The 24,412-nt window shown below is 44.7% G+C and overlaps 1 protein-coding gene and 1 pseudogene across 2 annotated transcripts; both read left to right on the top strand.

The window, feature by feature from the left end:
* The first annotated feature begins 1,862 nt into the window (after positions 1-1,862).
* GPR107 (G protein-coupled receptor 107) lies at positions 1,863-23,955 on the top strand. Of its 2 annotated transcripts, none has more exons than XM_034436084.3 (18): positions 1,863-2,222; positions 7,646-7,765; positions 8,053-8,103; positions 8,381-8,469; positions 9,384-9,481; positions 9,904-9,944; positions 10,361-10,417; positions 11,172-11,273; positions 12,294-12,427; positions 13,202-13,277; positions 14,023-14,096; positions 14,728-14,845; positions 16,036-16,166; positions 16,558-16,601; positions 18,763-18,812; positions 19,928-20,011; positions 21,669-21,790; positions 22,114-23,955. In XM_034436084.3, exons 1-18 carry the CDS (start codon positions 2,091-2,093, stop codon positions 22,208-22,210), a joined length of 1,620 nt encoding a protein of 539 aa, XP_034291975.2. In that variant the 5' UTR covers positions 1,863-2,090; the 3' UTR covers positions 22,211-23,955. The 2 variants fall into 2 exon arrangements, with proteins under 2 accessions (XP_034291975.2, XP_034291974.2); XM_034436083.3 differs by having other exon boundaries at positions 18,760-18,812.
* LOC148111822 (uncharacterized) lies at positions 22,575-23,714 on the top strand (annotated as a pseudogene).
* Positions 23,956-24,412: the final 457 nt, after the last annotated feature.

Below are 24,412 nucleotides of genomic sequence, written 5' to 3'. Positions count from 1 at the left end.
GGAGGAGTCTTGTGTGTGTTTGCCGACTCAAATTATTTGTCAAAAAAATAAAATAAAATAAAAAGGCAGGAGATTAATAAATAAGAACAATAATAAAAACACCCATAAGTCCCTTTCTCTCCTGAAGCAAAAGCTGTCTATAGGACATGTTAAACGTTGGTTCTGTTTATACGGCAGAAACTCTCTTCCGAATAACCGTGGTCTGCGCCAAGTTCGAATCCTGCACCACTGAACCGAAGCATTTTTCTTCTCCTTTCTGCTCCTTCCTCTTTCACAAAGTTTAGATGGTGAGCCGTTTGGGATCATATACAGTGTAAACAAGCCGTAGACTTTTATAGGATTTTTGTAGTGAAGCAACAATTCGAAGTTAACAACGACACTTGAAAAAAGGGACTTGCCATCGGTCCTCACACTTCTAACCGGCACGGCTTCTCCGTGATTGCATGAGTCTTATCACCCGATCGATTATCAAATTTTGTCTTGTTTTTTTTCTTTGGCCGAGGAATGGATAGTAAAAATCAATTGCAGCAAGTGAAGTTTTTTTTTTATTAGATGGATGTTAATTATGAGGCAGCAGAAGGAACAAATTTTTGCATATTTTGACCTTGGTGTTCAAGGATCAGCCCAATTTTAGAAGGCGCCAGTCATTTTTGCATAGAAACTATTTTAAATAAACTGAGAAAAGCAGAATTTACTTTTAAAAGTTTCAGAGAAACAGCCCATCCGAAAACTGGCCGCTCCATTTGACATGAGTGATCCAATGCCTATTTTATTACTTGCAGGTAGTCCCTGACTTCTGACCATAATTGAGCCCGTTGCTAAGCGAGACAACTCTTACTGCCGTTGTTAAATTAGTCGAATGGTTGTTAAGGTGAATCACGTTTCCCGGTGGACTTTGCTTGCCAGGAGGTCACATAAGGGGATCACCTGACCCCGGGACCAACAGCTATCAATGCCAAGGTTCACTTTGCCACATTCAAGCAGCTTCAAAGGAGAAAAAAACAACAAAAATTTGAATTATGATGATCAGTTTGGTGCATTATAGAAACTAAATCAATGTTCAACCGAGCACGATTTATCGTAAGGTTGAACTAGGTCAGTTTTTGAAACGCAGTAGTTCTTAGATTCCTCCATTAGACAATTCATTTTTCAACCGGTTTATAGAACCGTTTGAATAATTAAGCAAGAAGCTTAATTATTACAACAGGAAGTCAAAGTAATTAATGAGTCCTTAATTAAATGTCTGCTGAAATCTAGCAAGGAAACACCAATAACTGTATTCCCACGACATCTAGTGGCGAAATGGAGAACAACAGTCAAATTCACCGTGTGATTGATTGATTGATTGATATATATATATATATATATATATATATATATATATATATATATATATATATATATATATATATATGCAGGTTTTGGTGTATTCGGGGCTTTTTTTCTTATCCATATGTATATATATATTTGACTATAGAACTTGATACGAATAAAGTTGAATATGTCAATGTGTGTGTGTGTGTGTGTGTGTGTGTGTGTGTGTATTGGTAGCTGTCTATGCTTATATAAATAGGGGTTTGTGCGAGTAAATATAAATATACTGTATATTTAGAATACAGAACAATATATTCTTGTGTTTGTACGTATGTGTGTGTGTATGAAGTTATATATATAATTTATATATATTTTAATTGTTTTTTAATATTTGTATTTTATGTTTTTTAATTCTGGCTGTACACCGCCCTGAGTCCTCAGGGAGAAGGGCGGTATATAAATTTAAAATAAAAATAAATAAATAAATAAATAAATATAAAATATATAATGATTAGTATGTTTACATATATACAAACATACAGGGTTGCAGCACCCTTGAGGGACGGCAGAGGGCGCCCTTTGAGAAGCCCGCCTTCCCTCCAGGCGCGAAGAAAGCAGCGTCGCTCCTTCTCTCCGCCCGGCCTCTCTGTGGTCCGCCTCACCGGAAGATCCCGCGACGCTCTTGCCTGCTTCCTCCGCCGGGGAGGAGCGGGGCGTCGGTGACCTTTAACCTCGGAAGTGGGCGTCTGAGGGGAGATGTTGACGCTGGAGTGAAGATGGCGCCGGGAGGGAGCGGCGGCGGCGGCGGCGGCGGTTCCGGCTTCCTCTGCCGGCTCCTCCTGGCCCTCCTGGCCGGGCTGCTCTCCGGGGGCCCCGCGCAGGCCCGGCTCCACCACCTCACCCTCAAGGTAGGAGGACGAGGAGGCGCCCCCAGGCCCCCCCCTCGTATCCCCAATCCCATCATCCTTGGCTGGGTTGCTTTAGGGCCTTTCTGCCCCCAAACACCATCATCCCCAGCCTGGAATCCCTTCTTATCCTCCATCCCCATCATCCCCAGCCCAGGCCCTTCCCCCTGGTACACCCAATCCCACCATCCTTGGCTGGGTTGCTTTAGGACCTTTCTGCCCCCAAACACCATCATCCCCAGCCTGGAATCCTTTCTTACCCTCCATCCCCATCATCCCCAGTCCAGTCCCTTCACTCTGGTACACCCAGTCCCATCATCCTTGGCTGGGTTGCTTTAGGACCTTTGTACCCTAAACACCATCATCCCCAGCCCAGTCCCTTCAGCCTGGTACACCCCAATCCCATCATCCTTGGCTGGGTTGCTTTAGGACCTTTCTGCCCCAAACACCATCATCCCCAGCATGGAACATCCCAGTCCCATCATACTTCGCTAGATTCCTTTTTAGGACATTTGGATCCCGACAACCAGCCTCCCCAGCTGACTTCCTTTAATATGAGATGTTCCAAACCCATCATCCCCAGCCTGGAATCCTTTAGCGCTGTTGCACCCCAGTCCCATCACTCTTGGCTGGATTCCTTTAAGATTGTTGTACCCCAGCCTCCATCATCCCCAGCCTGGAATCTCTTAAGACTGGTATGTCCTACTCCCATCATCCTCATCTGGATCCCTTTAGGACTGTCCTACCCCAACCACCATCATCCTCAGCCTGAAGTCCCCTCAGGCTACTCAGTCCCATCTTCCCCAGCTGGAATCTCTTCAGTCGGGTACCCTCCAGCCTCCCATCATCCACACCTGGATTCCTTTAGGGCTCTCCTACCCTAACCCTCATCATCCCCAGCCTGGAATCCCTTCAAGCTACTCTGTCCCATCATCCCCACTTGAGTTCCTTTAGGCTGGTACTCCCCAGACCATCATCCTTTAGGATTTGGAAATTTGATCTGAGGAGACTTTTATCCAACATTATCACTGTCGAATATCTGGTCAAATCTTATCGACTAGCAAGAATTTTGCAGAAATGAAACAACCGGTTGGAGTTGAATCGCCCCACTTTAAACGTATTCTTTAAAAGTCAGCTTTTTGGCAGGTGTCCATGTAAGGCGTCATTTCTTAAATTACTACTTAGATTGTCTTTCGAGTAAAATGTCTAGCAAGACTGTACAAGTGTGGAAAACGCGGAAGTGGAATTATTCAGGATGATCCTTCTGTTTGTTCACACTACGTTTATCCGTATCTGTCACCATCATCATCTTTTAATGACCCCATAATAATCCCTTGCGGGGTGGAGTGTCTGGGCAGGTGAATGGAGTTGAGTGTTTACTGGCCGGATGCCTTTCCTGTCGCCAATGCAGAGTTTTGTTCAGCACATATATTCTCATCGTGCCCGGAGAGAGAAATATCTGCCTCTACCTAGGATCGAACTCACAGCCTCCTGATTGGGAGGCGAGAGGTCCGTCTCGCACCACTCACACTTATCTATATTTGTGACACCGCTTAATTTTAAGTGGCTTTTTAAAATTTCTAGCTCGGAATTAAGTTGATCCGTTGTTATTTTAGCAGATTGTTTCATATTGAACTGTTTTTGGAATCCTTGAATTGTAAAAGGTGTAATTAGGCACCGGTTTCCTTTGATCTCGGATACAGGTTTCCTTTACTTCATAACCACAATTCTCAGAAAATATATGTCATTTCCTGAAAGAACAGTAAGCACCTCAAACGTATTAAGGTTGTTTATTTTAACGCACCAGTGACGGTGTTTACAATGCAACTTTCTTTTCAGCTACCGAGGCTTAACATTTTGCAATTGAAAATATAATTTATTCTCTTTTATTTTTTGTTCAGAACATTTAGCAAGGCTTGGTTGACATTAGCCAGAATTCTTAATCTTATAATATATCACTTCAGCATTTGATATTGTTGCTGGGGAGAAAAAAAAAATACGTTGGTATGTCACCATATTTGTGATGAGTTGACAGTATTGTGAAATGTTCCTTCTCTAAAGTGAAACAATATTTTTTTTTTTTGGCGGTAGACTAATTTTTTTTTTAAGTTGGAATTTCGCAGATGTCTTGTACTTTAATCTTGCAATGATTCTTGGTTTTGATAGGAATATAAAAGTTGATTTTGTGCGGGACATTTGAGGATTGGTCTGCTAGAAAGATCCTTATGAATGCCCTAGAAAGTTGTTAGCCTTCCTAGATAGACCTGATGGAAAACGCAAGCAGAGGAACTAATTCTAATTTATTCTAAGGCTACCTTAACAAAATCTTTTAAATTTAAAACAGTTAAGACCCTTTTAATCATTTAAACTGTATCATTTGACTGTATTAAAATCATTTGACTGTATTAAAATCATTTTATACAGTCAAAAGACGAACAGAGGTAGATGCAAGCATTTCGTATCAACTCATCAGTACCTGCATTACAATAACACGGTTAAAATCAGCCTGAAATCTTAAGAGCTAGCAAGCGCATTAATTAATTAAGCCTATAATGTATGCAGGAAAGCATACAAATCTTTAAAGTTTGAAACTACAAATCTCCCACTTTCTCTTTTACACTCTGAGACTGTTAGGGAAATTCCTTTCTGAGTTTCTTTCTCTGTCCGTTATGCAGCTCTGGGCTCTTTGCTCTCTTATCTGATCACTCCCTAAATTGCCTCTCCTTCTCCCACCTCCTAAGGTTGTTCCCATATTCTACTGCTGAAGCAATACTACACCCAATTTGCTCCGCGTTGCTTCCTCAGCATCTTAGTCACAAGACCTTTCTGAATAAATATGAAGCGAATTGGATGGCGCTTCCGAAGTTAGGAATATATATTCCATGGAGCACTTAGTCTGGATTCCCAGGAGGAGGGAGGGGCCGCATTCTAGAGGACCAAGAGTCAGAGAAGCTTAGATGGCTTGGTTGGGAGGAAGAGAGTTCAGACAGCGCCTCCCTAGCAATTCTTTGAGTTACATTTATAGTGATGCAAGTACTTGCTTTAGTTTGGCAAGATTTATGCCTGGAGGTGAGGAACAAATGAAGGAAACTGAAATCAGAAGTCATTCTACATGTCCTCTCCTCGGTTCTTGCAGCCTGACATAACTGCAGGCATAAGCTAAAAAGATTCCTGCTGAATCAGGGCAGCCATTCAGCGCCTCTTCGTATTACAGTTAATTGTCAGGTGCAAATAACCAGGAACATTTTTATGGCTTCAAAGCAACCTTATTGTTGCAACCTACCGTATTTTTCGGAGTATAAAACGTTCCGGACTATAAGGCGCACCTACCTTTTTTGGGGAGGAAAACAAGAAAAAAAAATCTGCCTCTGCCTCCCAGCAATTTGCCTCCTTGCAGTAAACAGCAAACAGCGGAGGCCTAAAATGGGGCACGCGGAGGTGGCAATAGGCCATGGCAATCCCTGCAGCCTGAAACAGCTGATGGTCGGGAGCCCGATCCAACGGACCATCAGCTGCTTGTGATAATCAGGCTGTGCTGAAGCTGAAACTGAAATGGGCTGTTTGCTGTTTGCTGCAAGGAGGCAAATTGCTGGGAGGCAGAGGCCATAGGGTGGGGACTGGCAGGTGGGCGGGGCTACATTCGGTGTATAAGACGCACCCAAATTTTTACCCTCTTTTAGGGGGGGGGGAAATGTGTGTTATACTCCAAAAAATACAGTAAATACCACAATCTAGTCAACTAACGGTCAGGGCTAAATTGGCGCTAGATAAGGGTCAACGGGATTCACAGCCTTCTGGATCCTTGTAGCTGCGCAGCGACTCCAAACTGATGACACATTTAACCCCACCTTCCAGTTTTGCCTTCTCATTTCCTACAATACAGGTTAGTCCTCGACTTACAACAGTTCTCTTTACTGACTGTTCCGAGTTACAACGGACAGGTCTTTTGAGGCTCTTCTTACGTTGACATTGTGTTTGGAAAGCAACCTTCAGGCCGTTCTTGTTGTTAACTAGAGTTGGCGCTAATAAAGATGAGCGGAGGATTGTCCTAGCTCTTGTCTCTCTGGTCCATCTTCTCCATAATCAGATCACTTGGAAGCCCCACCAGAATTTCGACTTTGTGGAATGAGTCTCTGGTGAGGGACCACGTTCTCCAAACCCTGCCAGATGGTGGCTCATCAGGGGTCTCGTCCTCCTGGCAGTTTTTAGGAGATTTGTGTCATTGTATGAGTAGGTGATTAGTGTGCCTAATTATAACACAGATGGTTAGAGGGCAGCCGAGCTGGTGACTTTCAAGCGTGATTAAGAACCCTCGCTGTTCCTCTCTTTCGCGCCGTAACCTCCCATGTTTCATGATCTTCTCAAAACAAACAAGCAAAAAAACAACTCTTGGGCACTGACATTGCACTCAGGACAATAAAGTCCTGTTTTTTCCCGCTTTTAATGCTCCCATAAATGTGGGCCGTTTGCCAGTCGCCCAAAATACAATTATGTGACCAGGGGGGCATCTGAAGTTCAAATCTGGGTTGTAAGTAAGCCCTGGGAAGGTCCATTGTAACTCTGAACTGTCACTAAGTGATTGGTCATAAGTAGAGGATTACCTGTATTTGGCAATTACTGTAGCTGCTGCTTCATAGACTTCCCATAGTTAGAGGAAGAGGAAGAAGAGGAGGAGGAGGAGGAGGAGGAGGAGAAGATTGTTATTATTATTATTCTCTTTTATTCATTAAAAATGGAACTCAGTCAACTGGACATTTAAAAATGTGTCACAAATATTATTATTATTATTATTATTATTATTATTATTATTATTATTATTATTTAATCTTTGGTGAGATTCACAGCCTTTCAGGCTGATTAATAGCTCAGCAGCTCGAGTCCTAACCAAGGACCTAGGAACTGTTAAGGTATTATTATTATTATTATTATTATTATTATTATTATTATTATTATTGCAATAGCACCAGCGGAACTGCAAAAAACTGTGCTACTCGGAACATGGTACATCTTAAGAAGGTCCTTGGTTGATCCCTAGGACGCTGGCAGCAACCCTTATCAGCCATTAGCACCAGTCAACGGTATTTGTGATGCATTTTTGAATGTTCAGTTGACTGAGTTTCATGTTTAATGAATAAAAAATAAATGATGATGATGATGATGATGATATTGTGGGAGGTCCTTGATGCTCTCAGCCTGGTGGTTTTCTTGCAGACATTGCATTACCCAAAGAGGTAATATCATCAAACCCACCCACCCCTTTCCTTCTAGCACTGATGATGTTACCTAGCTTGGTAATGAAACGACTGCAAGAAAGCAGCCAAGCTCAGAGGCCACCTAGGACTCCAAAGGTTCAGTGGGGCTCTTTTGCTTCCCCCCCACCCTCTTCATCTACGGCACCCTATAAAATTTTTTTTTTTTTTTGGTAGGATGACCTGCGGCAGAAAGTCCACCTCAACACGTTTGGCTTCTTCCAGGATGGATTCATGAAGGTCACGGTCAACAACCTCTCGGTCAAATCTGTAGGGGAGAGCGACAAAGACATTCAGGTAAAGTCCCTTTTGCCCGGAGTCCATCACACAACTATGGAGGAGTGAATAAGAAGGAAATTCAAATTTTGAATTTTCAAAATTCGAAATTGAAAATTTCAAAATTCGAAATTCGAATTTTGAACTTGCTCAGCCCACTAAGAATGGCTGCTCTTCAGAAGAAATAGGCCTGCTCCCTTGGTAAATGGGAGTTTAAATTTGTCTATCCTTGTGTCTGTTGCTTTTTCAAAACCTGTAGGCAGCCTTGAATATTAACCTTTTGTTCTTCGTTAAAAATCTGCTTTTAGGTGGGCTTCAGCTTAGATCGAACACAGAACGATGGATTTCCCACTTACCTGGTAAGAAAATACATGTTGTGACCTCGGCCCAAGTAGTTATTAACAGACACAATCAGTCCTAAACGAACATATTTTATTAGAATAGGTCGTAAAATGGGGCAAAACTCACTTAACAACTGTCTCGCTTAGCTACAGAAATTTGGGGCTCAATTATGCGATCGTAAGTCGTATCATGATTGTGCCAAGACTGAAGGCCGTTTTGATGATGTTTAATTGAATTCATCTTATAAGCATCTCTCTCTTTTTTTCTTTTCTTTTTTCTTTTTCTTTTTGACAGAATGAAAAAGTGGATTATTGCATTTTGAATCAAAAACCAAGCCATGAAGTCTTGGTCATCATTCTGCTCCTGGATTTCTCAGAGAAGTTGTAAGGAACCTTGGAGAATTGGGGATGGCTGGGGAATTCTGGGAGTTGCAGTCCACACCTCTTAAAGAGGCCAAGGTTGAAAAAACACTTGACTTAAGTGTTTTTAATGTTTTTAAAACATTAAATGTTTTTAATGTTTGCTGAGCCTCAAAAGCAATGAAGCCAAAACAGCTTAAAGCCTGTTTTTTTTAACACACACACACACACACACACACACACACACACACACACACACACGAATGAGATGTATGTATGTCTAATATATATATAGGTCTTTGGTTATTCGGGTCTTCTCCCGTGTAAAATTGGAAGTGTCTTGGCGACGTTTCGACGAAGTCTCATTCGTCATCTTCAGGCTGGTGTTCTCGGCTTCGTGCTTCCAGGAGCAAGTGCTTCCTGGAAGCACGAAGCCGAGAACACCAGCCTGAAGATGACGAATGAGACTTCGTCGAAACGTCGCCAAGACACTTCCAATTTTACACGGGAGAAGACCCGAATAACCAAAGACCTACATACAAACACCTGCGAAAACCTGAGAAAACATATATATATATATATATTAGAGGATAGAGAATATCCCAGTCATTTTGGTGAGGTGCCTAAAAGGAAAGAATTTGAAAAGATAGCTCCAGTTAATTTGAGAATTAAAGCATGCCAGAGTTGTTTGTTCTCTAGGATGAATTAAATCAGTCTATTCAAGAAGTGTAATTAAAAAATGATCAATAAACCGATGTCTCATTTTGGAATAAACAGTGCATGTAGATGCAAATTAAATTGGAAGAAATAACTATGTGACATTGGGGACATCAGATGCTCTTGTTCTTTTTTTCCCCCTTTTTTTAAATTTATTTTTTGGCCTCTCTCATTCAGCATTTGATAATCGCCAACTCAAACTTTGTCCTTGTCGCTTGCAGGGTCAAAATCAAGTTTGGAAACAAAACTCCACAGTTGCCTGAAATTATCTTCGGCGAATCCCAAGCAGCTGGTCCTCCAGGAATTACCGAGAAATCTGGTAAGTCCATCCCCTGCCCCCCCCTCCTCCCCCCCTTAATAGAAGCAATTAGTTCAACCGGCCGATTCAAGATTTGAAAGTTCTGTTTGTGACTCTGTGCCAAGTCTGGCCTTGCCCTGCGTCTGAAAATTAGCTCTCTGGCAGCGTTCCACGTGAGATAAGGTGGGTGTTGATAACCTTCCTCTGAAAGACTGTTTATCAAGCCTTGCGGACTGTAAATGAAAGTGATTTACAGCTGTATGAATTAAAGAGGTTTGCCGGGACTAAAGTTTGTGCTGTTTACTTTCTAAGGAAGCCTGGGTCAGAACAGGTGTGGTCCTTCTGCAAAACCACACAGGCCGGTTGGATTATCTAAAATATCCATTTTTCCCCTCCCCTTTTGCTTGAATTGTATCTGACTTTGCTTTATCTTCGCCTTTTAGAACCTAAGCAGTCGCCTAAGGACAATACGACAGAAGTTCAGGTAAGCAGCCATGGGATTCTCAATGGAAGATGTAATGTCCTTTCTCCATCCTGGTACATGTGATGGGGAATTCTGGAAGTTGATTAAACTGGGTTATATATCCTTGTCCTGCCTTCTGGTGCTTTGGAGAATAGGTTGACCCCCTCTTCTTTGTGGCAGCCCTTCAAATATTGGAAGACTGCTATCCTGTCTCCCCTGGTCCTTCTCTTCACTAGACTAGCCAGGCCCAGTTCCCACAGCTGTTCTTCATATGTTTTAGCCTCCAGTCCCCTAATCCTCTTTCTTGCTCTTCTCTGCACTCTTTCTAGAGTCTCCACACCTTTTTTTATAATATGGCGACCAGAATTTATACCTGTTGCTTCCGATCTGATTTATGGCATAGACATAAAACTTCATATATATTTTTTATCTGCCAGGTGCCTGCTGAGCGAACGCACCCAATGCAAAGCGGGAACAATAGTTTTTCATTTCAGGTAGGTGGTTTTATTCCTCACGACTCCTTATGAAACTATCGTTGAGGAATTTTATGGGTTGCGTTCATTGCTGCAGTTGTTAAGCTAGTGATCACCTGTATTTGTTTTGTGTTGCTGTGCGTAGAGGAATTTTATGGGTTGCGTTCATCGGCCTTTCTGGCGGTTTACGAAAACGCTAGGAGGGCCAGATAATTTTTCAGCTAAACAAAACGTACAGCTCAAACGTTTTTCATTGGGTGTTTTGCTGATCCTTATAAAAAAATCTCACCAATAAAATAATGGCTAGAGATCAATTATGCTATCCAGGCGCATCCAGAATTCTTCTAATTCTCATTCTGCTTCAGAAGCGGAATGGAGATAGCTTTGCAATAGATGAAATATTTGAGAGGTAAATAATATCAGCAGAATGCCATTCTGGATTTTTATTGTGTATCTAATTTCTATACCCGCCCAGAGTCACTTGGTTGAGTTGGGTGGCTGTAGAAAAGGAGGGAGGGAAGGAGGGAGGGAGGGAGGAAGGAAGGAAGGAAGATAATATGCTTAGGGAGGGAGGGGGGAAGGAAGGAAGGAAGTAATTGTATGTTTTGCTGTGCACAGCCATCCAAAGGTCTCTGGTAAAGTAATTTGTAGCTAAATTGACAACAAATAATTACAATAAGTAAAACAAGTAAACACAGCCAATAAAGCCTCTTGATTCAGAATCTGTGCAAAATGTGGCCAAAGTCATCTCTTCTTCCTTCTGTGTGTTTTTCAGTTCAACATCAATTCAAAGGAACAAGAAGGACTTTATAGTCTTTATTTCCACAAGTGCATACTGGGAAATGTGCAGACTGAACAGGTCCCCTTCAGCCTGAATGTAAGTTGTTTTTTTTCCTTGCTCTTTTCCTTCCAAGAATCAGGAATTGAATTACTCATGGGTGTTTCATTGTCCCCAGATGAAATTCCTTATCAAAGGTCTGTCTCTCATTTCATCTACCTACCTACCTACCTTTCTTCTCTCTCTCTCTTATCTATCTATCTATCTTATCTATCTATCTATCTATCTATCTATCTATCTATCTATCTATCTATCTATCTATCTATCTATCTACCTACCTACCTACCTACCTACCTACCTACCTACCTACCTACCTACCTATCTTCTCTCTCTCTCTTCTCTATCTATCTATCTATCTATCTATCTATCTATCTATCTATCTATTTATCTATCTATCTATCTATCTATCTATCTATCTAATCTTATCACTCTTCTATCCATCCATCCATCTATCCCCCCCTCTCTCTCTCATCTATCTATCCATCCATCCATCCATCCATCCATCCATCCATCCATCCATCCTGTATTGTGTTCATCTCGCCAAAAGATGTTACATAAAATGTACAAAGCATTAAAACAATAAATAAGGACCTTGATTTTTTTAAAAAAAATTGAATTAAAATAAAACCAAGCAGGATTGTGAAACAGAGAAATCTCTCTGACCCGTGTTAACCCTAACCCATTCACACAGCCTCAGGGTTTCTACCAAGGAGCAATTGACTGTGGGAATTGCATGGAAGGGAAACGGTTCCAGATCTCGAGAAGATGCGGAGGCAGATGAGAAAAACAAACTGAAAAGCAGCCATTTATCCAGAATGGCCTAGGCCTAGGGGTCTCCTACTTGAGCAGGGGGTTGGACTAGAAGACCTCCGAGGTCCCTCCCGGCTCTATTACTCTACGATATCTTCTTGAAAAATGACGGTAGAGTTCCAGCCTTCTGCTCGGAGAAGGGTGTTTTCCTCTTCTTGAAGGAACGGATCCTCATATGAAGCAGTCTCCCAGCCAGGGTTCCATAACACGCTTCCTCACTTGTGACCTCCTTTCTTGTTCCGCTTGCAGATCGCAATCATCGAGCAGAATCCCAACAGCTACCTCTCTGCTGGAGAAATCCCACTCCCCAAGCTGTACATTTCCATGGCATTTTTCTTCTTCGTGGCCGGGGTCGTGTGGATCCACACCCTTCGCAAGCTCAGGTAAAACGTGCGAACCGGTTCCCCCGAGGAGGACTTTCAAAGGAAGCTTCCCTCGGAGCCCATTGGTAAATCTCTTCTCTAGGAAGAACAGCCGAAGATTCACACCCAAATACTGTGTTTCCCAGAAAATAAGACCCTGTCTTATATTTTTTTGAACCCCGAAATAAGCGCTTGACCTTATTTTTGGGGAGGGCTTATTATTTTGGGGCACGTGGAGCAAGATGGAGCTCCTCTTGCTGTCTTACCTGATTTCCAGCTCTGTCTCCCTAACCCTAAGCAGAGGAAATGGCGGGGACCAGCTGTGCATGCATTTAAATATTTTCTGGGAGGGCTTATTTTTTGGGGGGGGGCTTATTTTAGCGCATGCGCTCAAAAGCCCGATTGGTCTTATTATCAAGGGATGTCTTATTTTCAGGGAAACACAGTAGTTCTCTCGACATAGGAGGACTCAGATTTCCGTTGCAAAGCAAGACCGTTGTAAAGCGAGCTTGGCCCCATTTGACGGGCCTTCTCGCCACCGTTGTTCAATGAATCGCCACAGTTCTTAAGTTAGTAATGTGGTTGTGAAGTGAATCTCACTTCCCCCTTGGCTTTGCTGGTCAGGAGGTCGCAAAAAGGGATTACGTAACACACACACACGGGACATTGCAACCGTCATAAATATGAGTCGCTTGCCAAGCGTCTGAATTTTGATCCCATGACCATGAAGATACTGCAACTGATATAATACCTCAATGTGTTTATTGACGTTCAGTTGTCCTTTCTGTCTTACAGGGCTGACGTTTTTAAGATCCATTGGTTAATGGCTTTGCTTCCTTTCACCAAGTCCCTTTCCTTAGTCTTCCATGCGGTAAGTTACCTCTTGATTCACTTGTTTCTGTGCCGCAGGGAGAAAGAACCATAGAGTCCTAGGACTGGAAGGCACCTCGGAAGTCCAACCCTCTGGAGAGTTTGCGTGTCACAGAGATTGAGGCCATTCAGAAGCTCCTTCCTAGCCGGACAAGATTGTTCTTCTACAGATAGTTGCAAACGATCAGCCAGGCTAACTTCCAGGAATTGCCATAAAACATCTACAGATTACTTGGCTGTCTTCCCTTTCATTTAGCAGCAATATGTTTTACACTAAAACCTGGATTCTTCAGACTTCCATTTCCGTAGACTTTGGGTGGAAAAACAACATTTTAGTTTAGAATTCACCCCGCCCCCCCAAAACAATGATCAAAATTTAATTAAACAGTCTGAACCGTCAACATCACTTGCATAATTACGTACTTAACATTTTTTTATCCTTTGGTTAGTTTACAAAAATGACAGTTAATGGCATACATTTAGATTTAGCGGACGTTTGGATTTAGCAGACATTTGGACATTTGGATTTAGCGGACATTTGGATTTAACGGACACCCCCTTTTTACCAAATTGTCAACCAAATCGAAGATTTATTTGTATTGGATTTCATTTAGATGTTGTTAATTTGTTTCTTCTTTTTTTAGAATCTTATTAGAATGGAAGGCTATTGTAAGAAAGCTTAAAAAGCTTAGTGGCTGAATACCGACCTTTGCACTAACTCCTGCTCTTTTTTTTTTCCTCCCCAGATTGATTACCACTATATCTCCACACAGGGCTACCCCATCGAGGGCTGGGCTGTGGTCTATTACATCACACACCTGTAAGTCTGTAGAGTCTGGTTGTAGATTTAAACAAATCTAGTATGGGTTTAGCAGTTTGAATCCGTAGTGCTGCATAATATGGCTCAAATGCAAAATAATAATAATATTTGTGCTAGTCGTTCCCGACTCAAGGGGGCAGTGCTCATCTCCGTTTCATAGCCAAAGAGCCAGCGCTGTCCAAAGACATCTCCATGGTCATGTGGCCGGCATGACTCAATGCCAAAGGCCCACGGAACGCTCTTACCTTCCCACCAAAGGGGGTCCCTATTTTTTCTACTTACATTTTTTTAATGTGCTTTTGAACTGCTAGGTTGGCAGAAGCTGGGACAAGGAATGGGAGCTCAGCCCGTTATGCGGCACTAGGGATTCGAACCGCTGAACTGCCGACCTTTTGATCGACAAACTCAGTGTCTTAGCCACTGAGCCACCGCATCCCTCTATTCATTCCTTAAAAATATTATTATTATTTTGCATTTGAGCCATATGCCCCGCCCTTAGGAGTGGATTGTGGCTGCAGAGTTAGCTCTTGTCCCTTTTTGAACTGTTTTCGCTTGAGGGCTGCTTGGAATTGCCGGATGCATCAATCAACCTGTCGCCGTTGTTTGTTTGTGTGTGTGTGTTTTTAACCAGGTTAAAAGGCGCCCTGCTGTTCATCACCATTGCTCTCATTGGAACAGGCTGGGCTTTTATTAAGCACATCCTCTCCGATAAGGACAAGAAGATTTTCATGATCGTCATCCCGTTGCAGGTGAGACGGGCCAGGAAAGTTCTCGGCCTGGATTCGTTGTAAGCGGCGTCCCAATTTATGCGTGACAGGGGGGCACATTCCCTTCTGCGACTCACGCTTAACGCAACGTGCAGCCGCCGCCTCTGAGACCCCGTGACTGGGAAGGCAGAAAATATAGGTAGTCCTTGACTTATGACCACAATTTCCGAGCCCGCAATTTCCCTTGCTCAGCAAGACAGTTAAGCGGGTTTTGCTCCATTTATACAACCTTTCTTGCCACAGTGATAGCAGTCTTCCGATATCTCAGGGGCTGCCCCAAAGAAGAGGGAGCCAAGCTATTCTCCAAAGCACCTGAGGGCAGGGCAAGAAGCAATGGGTGGAAACTAATCAAGGAGAGAAGCAACTTAGAAGTAAGGAGAAATTTCCTGACAGTTAGAACAATTAATCAGTGAAACAATTTTCCTGCAGAAGTTGTGAATGCTCCAACATTGGAAGTTTTTAAGAAGATGTTGGATAACCATTTATCTCATGTGGTGTAGGGTTTCCTGCCTGGGAAGGGGGTTGGACTAGAAGACCTCCAAGGTCCCTTCCAACTCTGTTATTCTATTCTAGTTGTTGTTATGTTATAGGGATAAGGCTGTTAAATGAATCCGGCAGAGTCGCTAAGGGGAAGCCAAGTTCTCTTCATGACCGCATTCATTTGCTTAGTGACTACAGCGATTGGCTTAACAGCAACCGCTGCAAAAAAACAACAAAAAAAAGGTCATAAAATCAGGCACGACGCGTTTTAACGACTGAATCCCTTAGCGATGGATGTTCCAGTCCCAATGATGGGTTATAAATCCATAATAGTGTGTGTTAAACCAAGTGTATCCACGGAGGATGTTTGTCCGGGGATAAGCGCTGGGATAAAGTGATTTCAAGTCCCATCTATCCAACAATCCTAGAAACCTGTTGCTTCAGTCCAGCAGAAGTGTGCAGTTGTTGTTTAGGAAATAAAATACTGTATACTTGTAATCTATATACATTTGTATATAGATTAAGGAATATATTACTTATTAACTTGATTTTGACTGTTAGAAACCAGAGACGTTGAGCAATGTCCATTGTTTTACTTTTAAAACTAATAAAATATTTATAAAAAGAAGAAGAAGAAGTAGCGTGCAGTTGTGTGCAGATAGTCAGATTCGCACCGTTTCCCCTGTTCCCAGGTCTTGGCGAACGTGGCCTTTATCATCATGGAATCCACCGAAGAAGGCACGACAGAATACGGGCTGTGGCGAGAGATCCTTTTCTTGGTAGATCTCCTCTGCTGCGGGGCCATCCTGTTCCCCGTTGTGTGGTGAGTTTGCAGGAACGAAGGCCGTCGGTCGGGGAAGAGCAGAAACCCTGCCCACTTCCTGAACAAGATATATTTATTTGTGCCCCATCAGTCATGGCATTCAGCCGGTTTAGGCAAACCGGTAGTGGGGACCTGCAGATGAATCTACCTGCCCCAGCGCTATGCCGTCCTGTTTAGCCGCATTTTCTAAGCCACCCGCGAGAGCAAAGCGTGTGCACGGAAGGCCGGTGAAGAACCGGTGGTAAAATTATGTGAAACCCTTCTCAGTGCCCCATCTTGATTAAACCCCAAAGAGAGCTGGTGGGGGGGGCGTCTTTTTCTGGGCAGGAGTTGGCTTGAAGGATCTTACCTAGTGATCTGTCATTAATTCACCAATCGTTCTCTGTCCTAGGTTGATCCGACACTTACAGGAAGCTTCTGCCACGGATGGGAAAGGCAAGTGATTGATTCCCAATTTGGGGGGTGCGGGGGGAGGAGTTCAGGTGTTCTTGGGGTTCCACCAGATTTCTGCAGCCTGGAGGTTCCAAGCAACTTACTTCCTGCCAGCATCAGTGAACACGGGTTTTTTTTTTCGATTGCTAAAAAGTATTGGGCCACTCCCGATCCGTGAGTTACTTTCTTGGCTCTGGAGTGGATCCCTCGTCATCTTGAGTGAGCCAAGGCCTCTGGCGAGAACCCAAATATTTGAATTGCTTTATTAATTTAGGCTCCAAGGCACCCCAAAAGTCAGCAGGTATTCACTTCACTTCAGTTCACCTCCCCTTCCTTCTGTCCCTCCCTCCCTCCCTCCCTTTTTTCTTTCTTGTTTTTTGTTCTTCCTCCTTCCTTTCCTTCTTTATGATACCCTTTTCCTTCTTTCTCCCTCCCTTCCTAATCTCTTTCCTTCCTTTCCCTCCTTCATTCCCTGATCCATCTTCCCTCCCTCCCTTCTTCACTGATTATTTCTTTCCTTCCTTCCTTCCATCTCTTCTCTCTCCCTCCCTTCTTTCTTTCATCCATCCATCCCTTCTGCCTCTTTCTTTCCTTCTCCTTCCTTCCTTCCTTCTCTTCTCCCTCCCTCCCTACTTTCTTCCATCCATCCATCAATCCTTTCTCCCTCCCTTCCTCTCATTTGTTTAATGACTAAGACCAACATCCTTCAGCTGGTCGATCAATCTCTTGGAACAGCCCTGCAGTGCCATCTTAGTGGCCATCTCACTGAAATCTAAATCCTATTTTGATTCAATTAAGCTTCAGCTGGATAGGGATAAGATAGTTTCCTCCAGTTCCTGGCTCTGCAGATGCCTTGGCTATAATCATCATTCTATATTGATGGCAGGTAATTAAGACTCTTCTATGCAACTCCCCAGAGCCGGCCGTTCTTTGTAACAATTGTTCAGAGCTGCTGGATTTCAATTCCTAGAAACACCCGGTTGGCCTAAGGCATACAGGTAGCCCTCGACTTACAACCATTTGTTTAGTGACCAAAGCTACAACGGCACTGAAACGAATGACTTAGGACTGCTTATCACACTTACAACCGTTGCAGCTACATCATGCTCACGTCATCAGAATTCAGATGCTTGGCAACTGGCATGTACTTATGACGGTTGCAGTGTCCCTGGTGTGTATATGTGTGACGTGATTCCCTTTTGTGACCTCCTGTCAAGTCGAGTCAACAGGGAAGGCCCGATTCGCTTAACGGCGGTTGCCAAAGAGTCGTCCGGTGGGGCACAACTCGTCGAGCAACTTTCTTGCTTAACCACGGAAATGTTGCTCTCGATGGTGGCCGTAAGTCGAGGACTACCTGTACGGGTTTTACGACTGAGCGGGCAACGGTCTTCAAACTGGGAAAAAGTTCGCACGTCCCTTTCCGAGGATTTGAGCAAAGGAAGCCCGACCGCAAGGAAATCGTTCCAGTTTTTCCAGTCTTCCTTTGCTTTGAGGAGATGCGGTGCTGGTTGGTTGTCTGTGAGGATTCCCAGCCCTCCATCCATCCAGGCCACACCCTTGTCCCAAAGGTCCTTTTTTTCCAGATTGGCAGCTGGACTTTCCTTTGCTTTTTCTGCTTGCTTCTTGACCTTGATGGCTAAGAGATGCCGGCTGCCTCCCGTCACCCGGCCGAGTCCTGGAGACTCCGCCACCTTCACCCTTGAAACAATCCAGGTGTGGATTTCTTGGGAGGAAGAAAATCGGTAAAACGTGAGCCCCGAGGTCTCTTCTTCCAGCTCTCTGAAACCTGGGAGAGAAACCAAGATTATTTATAGATGCACATCAAAGCCCTTGGCCTCGTCTTTCTCCAGCGCCCATTTGATACCATGTTTCCCCGAAAATAAGACCTGGTCTTACATTAATTTTTACTCCAAAAGACGTATTAGGGTTTATTTTCTGGTTAGGTCTTATTTTGGGGGAAATGCGATACTAAATGCATCCATCTGGCTGACAATCTTAACTGGGGCTTATTTTGGGGGGGGTAGGGCTTATATTACGAGCATCGTGAAAAATCATGTTAGGACTTACTTTCCGGTTAGGTCTTATTTTCGGGGAAACAGGGTAACAATGCAGCTAATCCTTGTCTGCCTCTTAATTTCCTTTATTTGTGTATTCTTTCCAGCAGCTGCCATCAACTTAGCAAAATTGAAGCTCTTCAGACACTATTATGTCATGGTAAGGAGTTATGGGGGAGGGGGGTAAGAGGTGGAGGGAAAGGGTCCCCTTTTTTGAAAAAAAGGATTCCTCTTTAAATGGAACACCGTCGTTTCCTCCCCAGGGAATGATGATTTAAATCAGGGGTGTCCAAACCTTGGCAACTTTTAAGGTCTGTGCACTTCAACTCCCAGAATTCCCCAGCTGATGTTCCTCAGCCCCTTACCTTCTGTTGCGAAGACAAAACCCCTCGCCCTAATCCAGCTCTCTACTACTGTACCCCCAAAATGGTGTGTAACCCTTTGTGGGTTGCCTATCCAGATGCTGCAGAAGGTTCATGCCTTAATGCTTACACTGCTCCCCATATTTGCTTCCTGCACCCCCCCCCCAAAAGGAAGCAGCTTCAGAATTGGGGTCCCCTGATTGACTGAGGCAGTGTTTCGTTACCTTGATAACTTTCAGATGGGTGAACTATTCTATTCCCATTCCAATTAATTCCAATTATTCTATTCTATTCTATTCTATTCTATTCTATTCTATTCTATTCTATTCTATTCTATTCTATTCTATTCTATTCTATTCTATTCTATTCTATTCTTCTATCCTAATCCTAAGCCTGTCCATTGTCTTACCCTACCCTACCCTACTTCATTCCTATTTCGACTCAACTCTATTCCTATTCCTATTCCTATTCAATTTGGCTTAACTCTATTCTTTGTTGAAGTCCACCTATCTGAAAGTTGGTAAGGTTGAAGAGCACCAGGTTGAAGGATGACCTTCCAAAAAGTGGTCCTCCTAAAGGGTGTGTGTGTGACATCTTCCCTTCTGTTTGGCACGGCGAGGAGAAGCAATCTTTTACTATTTCAGAAGGAAGGCTGGTCTGTGGAATCTGGGACCCACCGATCTGGGATAGGGTGAGGGATGATGGAAGAAGGGCCCATGGCCTTACTTCTCAACAGCTGGGATTTGAGATGGATCCACCTGACCAGCAATGGACCGAGAATCTTTGGGATAGGATAATTCTTAGAATATCGACTTGGATTCTCTGGTGGGAACCAGACTCCGCCCTGTCCTGTATCGCTGTCTGAGAACAGATCTCCTGTTCTGGAACTAACTAACCTCTTCCTTCCCTCCAGATCGTCTGTTATATTTACTTCACCCGCATCATCGCCATCCTCATCAAGATCGCGGTTCCATTCCAGTGGAAGTGGCTTTACCAGGTAGGAGCCCCTTCCTCCAGACCCCTTTTCCTCAAAGGAGGGCACTATTTAAGTGCATATAGTCAAGGCGATGGTTTTCCCAGTTGCAATGGATGGCTGTGAAAGTGGGATCATAAGGAAGGCTGAGGGCCAAAGAATGAAAGGCCTTTGAACTCTGGTGCTGGAGAAGACTCCTGCGAGTCCCTTGGACTGCAAGGCCATCCAACCGGTCAGTCCTAGAGGAGATCAATCCTGACTGCTCTTGAGAAGGCCAGATCCTGAAGAGGAAACTCTAATCCTTTGGCCACCTAATGAGAAGGAAGGACTCTCTGGAGAAGAGCCTAATGCTGGGAACGATGGAGGGCAAAAGAAGAAGGGGATGGCAGAGAACGAGGTGGCTGGATGGAGTCACTGAAGCAGTCGGTGTGAGCTTCAGTGGACTCCAGAGGATGGTAGAGGACAGGAAGGCCTGGAGGAACGTGGTTCATGGGGTCGCGATGGGTCAGACATGACTTCGCAACTAACAACAACAACAACAAAAAGGGTTCCCAACTCCAAGACTGTGGGCAGGTAACAGCTCCGTGGCCAGCTAGGAACCAGGAAGCACAAGTGAGCGAAGCTTCATCTGCGCATGGGTGGGTTCTAGGTTGCGCATGAAACTACGCACACACCGGTCTGGGGACGACAATTTTTCTTCTGAAACCGGTCCACGGTGCCAGAAAAAAGTGAGGTTTGGTACGTACTGCTGCCAATTGGCCTCTTCTGACAAGCTCCTTCGAGCTTCGGTGGTTTGTCTTCAAGCCTTCAAGGACGCTTGATGGTTTCCGGCAAAGTCCCTGAAATTGTAGACAGTGAACAATTGAAGGCACGTTTCATTGAACGCTTGCTGGCTCGCGACGGAGACGATCTCGTCTTGATCGAGAAACGGAGGGAAGGTCAGAGAAAGAGGAGGGCTCGCTCGATTGCTTAGGAAGACTGTTTTTTTCAGCCCGCGAAAATATTTTTGGGAAAAAAACCATCAAGAGCGCCGAGGCTCCTTAAATAGACTTAGTTCTGCGTCTGTTGATGGATCCCTAAATTTAGAGTCTGTGAGCTGGTTTGTTTCCCACCTCGATTTTTTATTTTATTCAGAAGGTTTAAAATACAAAATCTGAAAGGAAAACTAAAACTAGACAAAAGCATTTAAAGTGCAAATAAAAAAATTTTTTTCAACGTTGTTTTCCGACAAAGAGCCCAAGAGCCGTTGCTGGTCTTTTAAGCCTTATGGGAGGGGCCAATCATCTCCTGGCCTTACTCCCGAGTCGCCCTTTTTGCTTCAGCTGCTCTTCCCTTCTGGCAGCTCTTCTCATGTGTGCACTAGGTCCAGGCTCCTCCTGTTCCTCTGCCTTTCTGCGATCAGCCTCTGGAGGCTCCGGAGGTAGCACATCGGTCCCAGATGGCCCTGGCCCCATCTCTGCCTCTGACGCAGAGCCCTCACCCGGGCCTTCCCCAGACTCCAGGATTGGCCCATTGTCCTCCCAGCCTCCTCACTGTCTGACTCCGCTGCCAGGTCCTCGGGCTGCTGGCGGACCACAACAGAACGGTCCCTAAATGAACCGTTGTAAGTCGAGGACTACTGACTATTGACCGCAGAATTTCCCCCCGGCGCAATCGTCTTCTTCTCTTTCTGTTGTTGCAGCTGCTGCACGAAATGGCGACCTTGATCTTCTTCGTCCTCACCGGCTATAAGTTCAGGCCGGCCTCCGACAACCCTTATCTGCAGCTTTCTCAGGAGGACGATAGTTTGGACATGGAATCTGTGTAAGCCAGAAAAAAAAATTGGCCACCCCCATTCAGTAACCATTCCTCCTTCTCCTCCTCCTCCTTCATCAAGCAGAACCCCTTCCTCCCTCTTCTCTTCTCTCCCCTCAGGCAGCCACAGCTCACACCTCTGCTAGGATTTCTGTTCCGTCTTCTTCGGCCTCGCCAAGCCCCCCACCCACCCACCCATCTCCTCCCTCCTGCAAATAACACCCCTCTGCTCCTTTGATCAGCCCCTACTGAGCTCAGAGCAGGACAGAAATATCCCCCCTCTCCCGTCTCCTAATAAAACAAAACATTTTTTTTTCGCCCTTCCTTTCCAGGGTGACCACCTCGGGCGTCATGGAGGGTATGAAAAAAGTCAAGAAAACGGCCAACGGCTCAGCCGAGCCCCACGGCGAGAGAGAAAGCACCGCGTGATGGACTTGGCCTCTTCCTCCTCCTCCTCCTCCTCCTCCTCCTCAACAACACACACTTCTCCTGACTTCTTCTCCCTCCCTCCCTCTCTTCCCCCCCACCCTTTAGGACAAGGCAGCACTTTTTCCAGAGAACTGTAATTTATTGATCCTTGGCTTCCCTCCCTCGGTGGCCCAGAAGCAAAGAGACGACCTTCCCACTGTAAAAAGAAACACACACCTACACACACGTCGGGCTTGGGCGGTGATGGGTGGAGAGAAGGATAAAAATACAGCCAGGAAAAAAGAATCCACAACGCGGTTTTGTTCCTCTGTCTTAAGGCTCGGGCTTTTCTTCTGGTGCCTAAGAGGAAGGGTTAAAAGGACGGATGATGGTGGCGGCTTTCTTTTTTTTTTTAAGAAACATTTTTTTTACTTCCCCCTCTCCCCCTCTCCCTTTCTTTCCTTCTCCCTCTCCCACCCTCCCTCACCCTCTCCTTCCCTCCTTCTCTCTCCCTCTGCCTTTCTTTCCTTCTCTCTCCCTCTCCCTCTCTTTCTCCCTCCCTCTCTTTCCCTCTCTGTGTCCCTGTCTCCCTCTCTCTCCCTCCCACTCCCTCCTTTTCTCTCCATCTCCATCCTCTCCCTTTCTTTCCTTCTTCCTCTCCTTCCCCCTCTCTCCCTCCCTCCCTGTGTTCCTGTCTCCCTTCTTCTCTCTCTCCTCTTGGTCTCCATCCTCTCCCTCCCTCTCCCTTTCTTTCCTTCTTCCTCTCCTTCCCTCTTTCTCCCTCCCTCCCTTCCACTACCACCACCTCTCTCCATCCTCTCCCTTTCTTTCCTTCTTCCTCTCCTTCCCCCTCTCCCTCCCTCCCTCTCCCTTTCTTTCCTTCTTCCTCTCCTTCCCTCTCTCTCCCTGTCCCTGTCTCCCTCCTTCTCTGTCTCCTCTCCATCTCCATCCTCTCCCTCCCTCTCTGTGTTCCTCCCTCTCCTCCCCCCCAATATCTCTTGCGTTATTCGGAACACGAGCTTCGTTGGACTTCCGGACGGGGAAGCGGTGGCTTTGAAACGCGATCGGAGAGGTGTGCATAGGAGTGTATCAATCCGCGCTGCTTTCCGAAATGTAAAAAAAAAAAAAAATAGGGTGAACTGCTTGAGAGGTGAATGGAAAGCTTTTGTGTGTGTCCTTTGGTGGTTAGCTTGGATGCCCCTTGCTGCGTTTAATCATTTCCCCCCTTGGGTCCCCCCCCCCCCACCTTCTTTCAGCTTTCATTGGAGCGGAGGGCGAGGGAGGCATTCTGGTTCTTGTCCCGCCGAATCGGAAGCTGTTTTTTTATTTTTGAAATTGCTGCTTCCGTCAGTTTCCGTAGCCTGGGTGGAACTCCTTCCCTCGGGTGGCGGGAATGTATGCAATGGCGCGAGAGTTTAAATAGTAAATTATTATTATTTTTCCTTCCATTTCTCTTTGTTACAAAGCAGAGAAGGGTTTGTAATCCGTGGGAAGAAAATAGCATTATAAAACTCTGCAGAACTTACCAATCTTGGAAATTCCTCTCTTTATGCTCTGTAAAACTGTTGCACATTTTGGACTCTCAATTCCCAGCACGTATTCCTGGGAAAAGAGTGTGTGGAAAGGCCCTTGCCACTGGCTTCAGTTTACAAAATTAGGCTCTACTCTTCTGTAGCACGGCTAGTCAACACAACAAATGAAGCAATTACAACCCAGATCGGTCAACCCGGATTCGTGAGTGACCGACATCTTAGGAAAAGTGAATTTTTTTAAAAAAAACAACCCTCCCCTGTTCCTATTTCCTCCTGCCTTCCCTGACAGCACCGTATCATTCGATAAAAGGCCTGTGTTCGCCTATCATGCTGAGCCACAAATCATGGTTTAAAAGCCATCATGGTTAAGCCCAAACCGACCGCCTTCACTGCCTTGGTTTGTTGTGTGAACCGGGCTGTCGCTGTTAGCTATAATGTGGCTCTCTTTTAGCTTTGGGTGAATTTTAACCATTGTGGGCTTGATGGCTTGAAATAAAATTCATTGCTTAAGATAGCCAATGTAGGCATTTGGGAAGATCCCTGGCCGTGTCTTCTGTTAAATTAAGCAGAGCCGCTCAAGATTGCAAAATCCGAAGGCATGTTGTGTTCTCTTCTTGTGGTGAGGGGTGCTTCAGTTGATGGCTCCAGCAGCCCACGGTTGAGATTTTGGATGGCTGGTTCCCCAAACCTT

The sequence above is a fragment of the Pantherophis guttatus genome, chromosome 16, assembly GCF_059756535.1.
Source record: "Pantherophis guttatus breed Tessera chromosome 16, ASM5975653v1, whole genome shotgun sequence".
NCBI lineage: Eukaryota > Metazoa > Chordata > Lepidosauria > Squamata > Colubridae > Pantherophis > Pantherophis guttatus.
This window is presented reverse-complemented; position numbering and strand designations above follow the sequence as displayed.

What these genes read in the sequence shown, in the direction of transcription:
- GPR107 (XM_034436083.3), top strand. Translation starts at nt 2,091, where the DNA reads ATGGCGCCGGGAGGGAGCGGCGGCGGCGGCGGCGGCGGTTCCGGCTTC. An exon ending in CTGGATTTCTCAGAGAAGTT is followed by an intron (nt 8,470 to 9,383) that starts GTAAGGAACCTT and finishes TGTCGCTTGCAG; the next exon opens with GGTCAAAATCAAGTTTGGAA. An exon ending in ACAATACGACAGAAGTTCAG is followed by an intron (nt 9,945 to 10,360) that starts GTAAGCAGCCAT and finishes TTTATCTGCCAG; the next exon opens with GTGCCTGCTGAGCGAACGCA.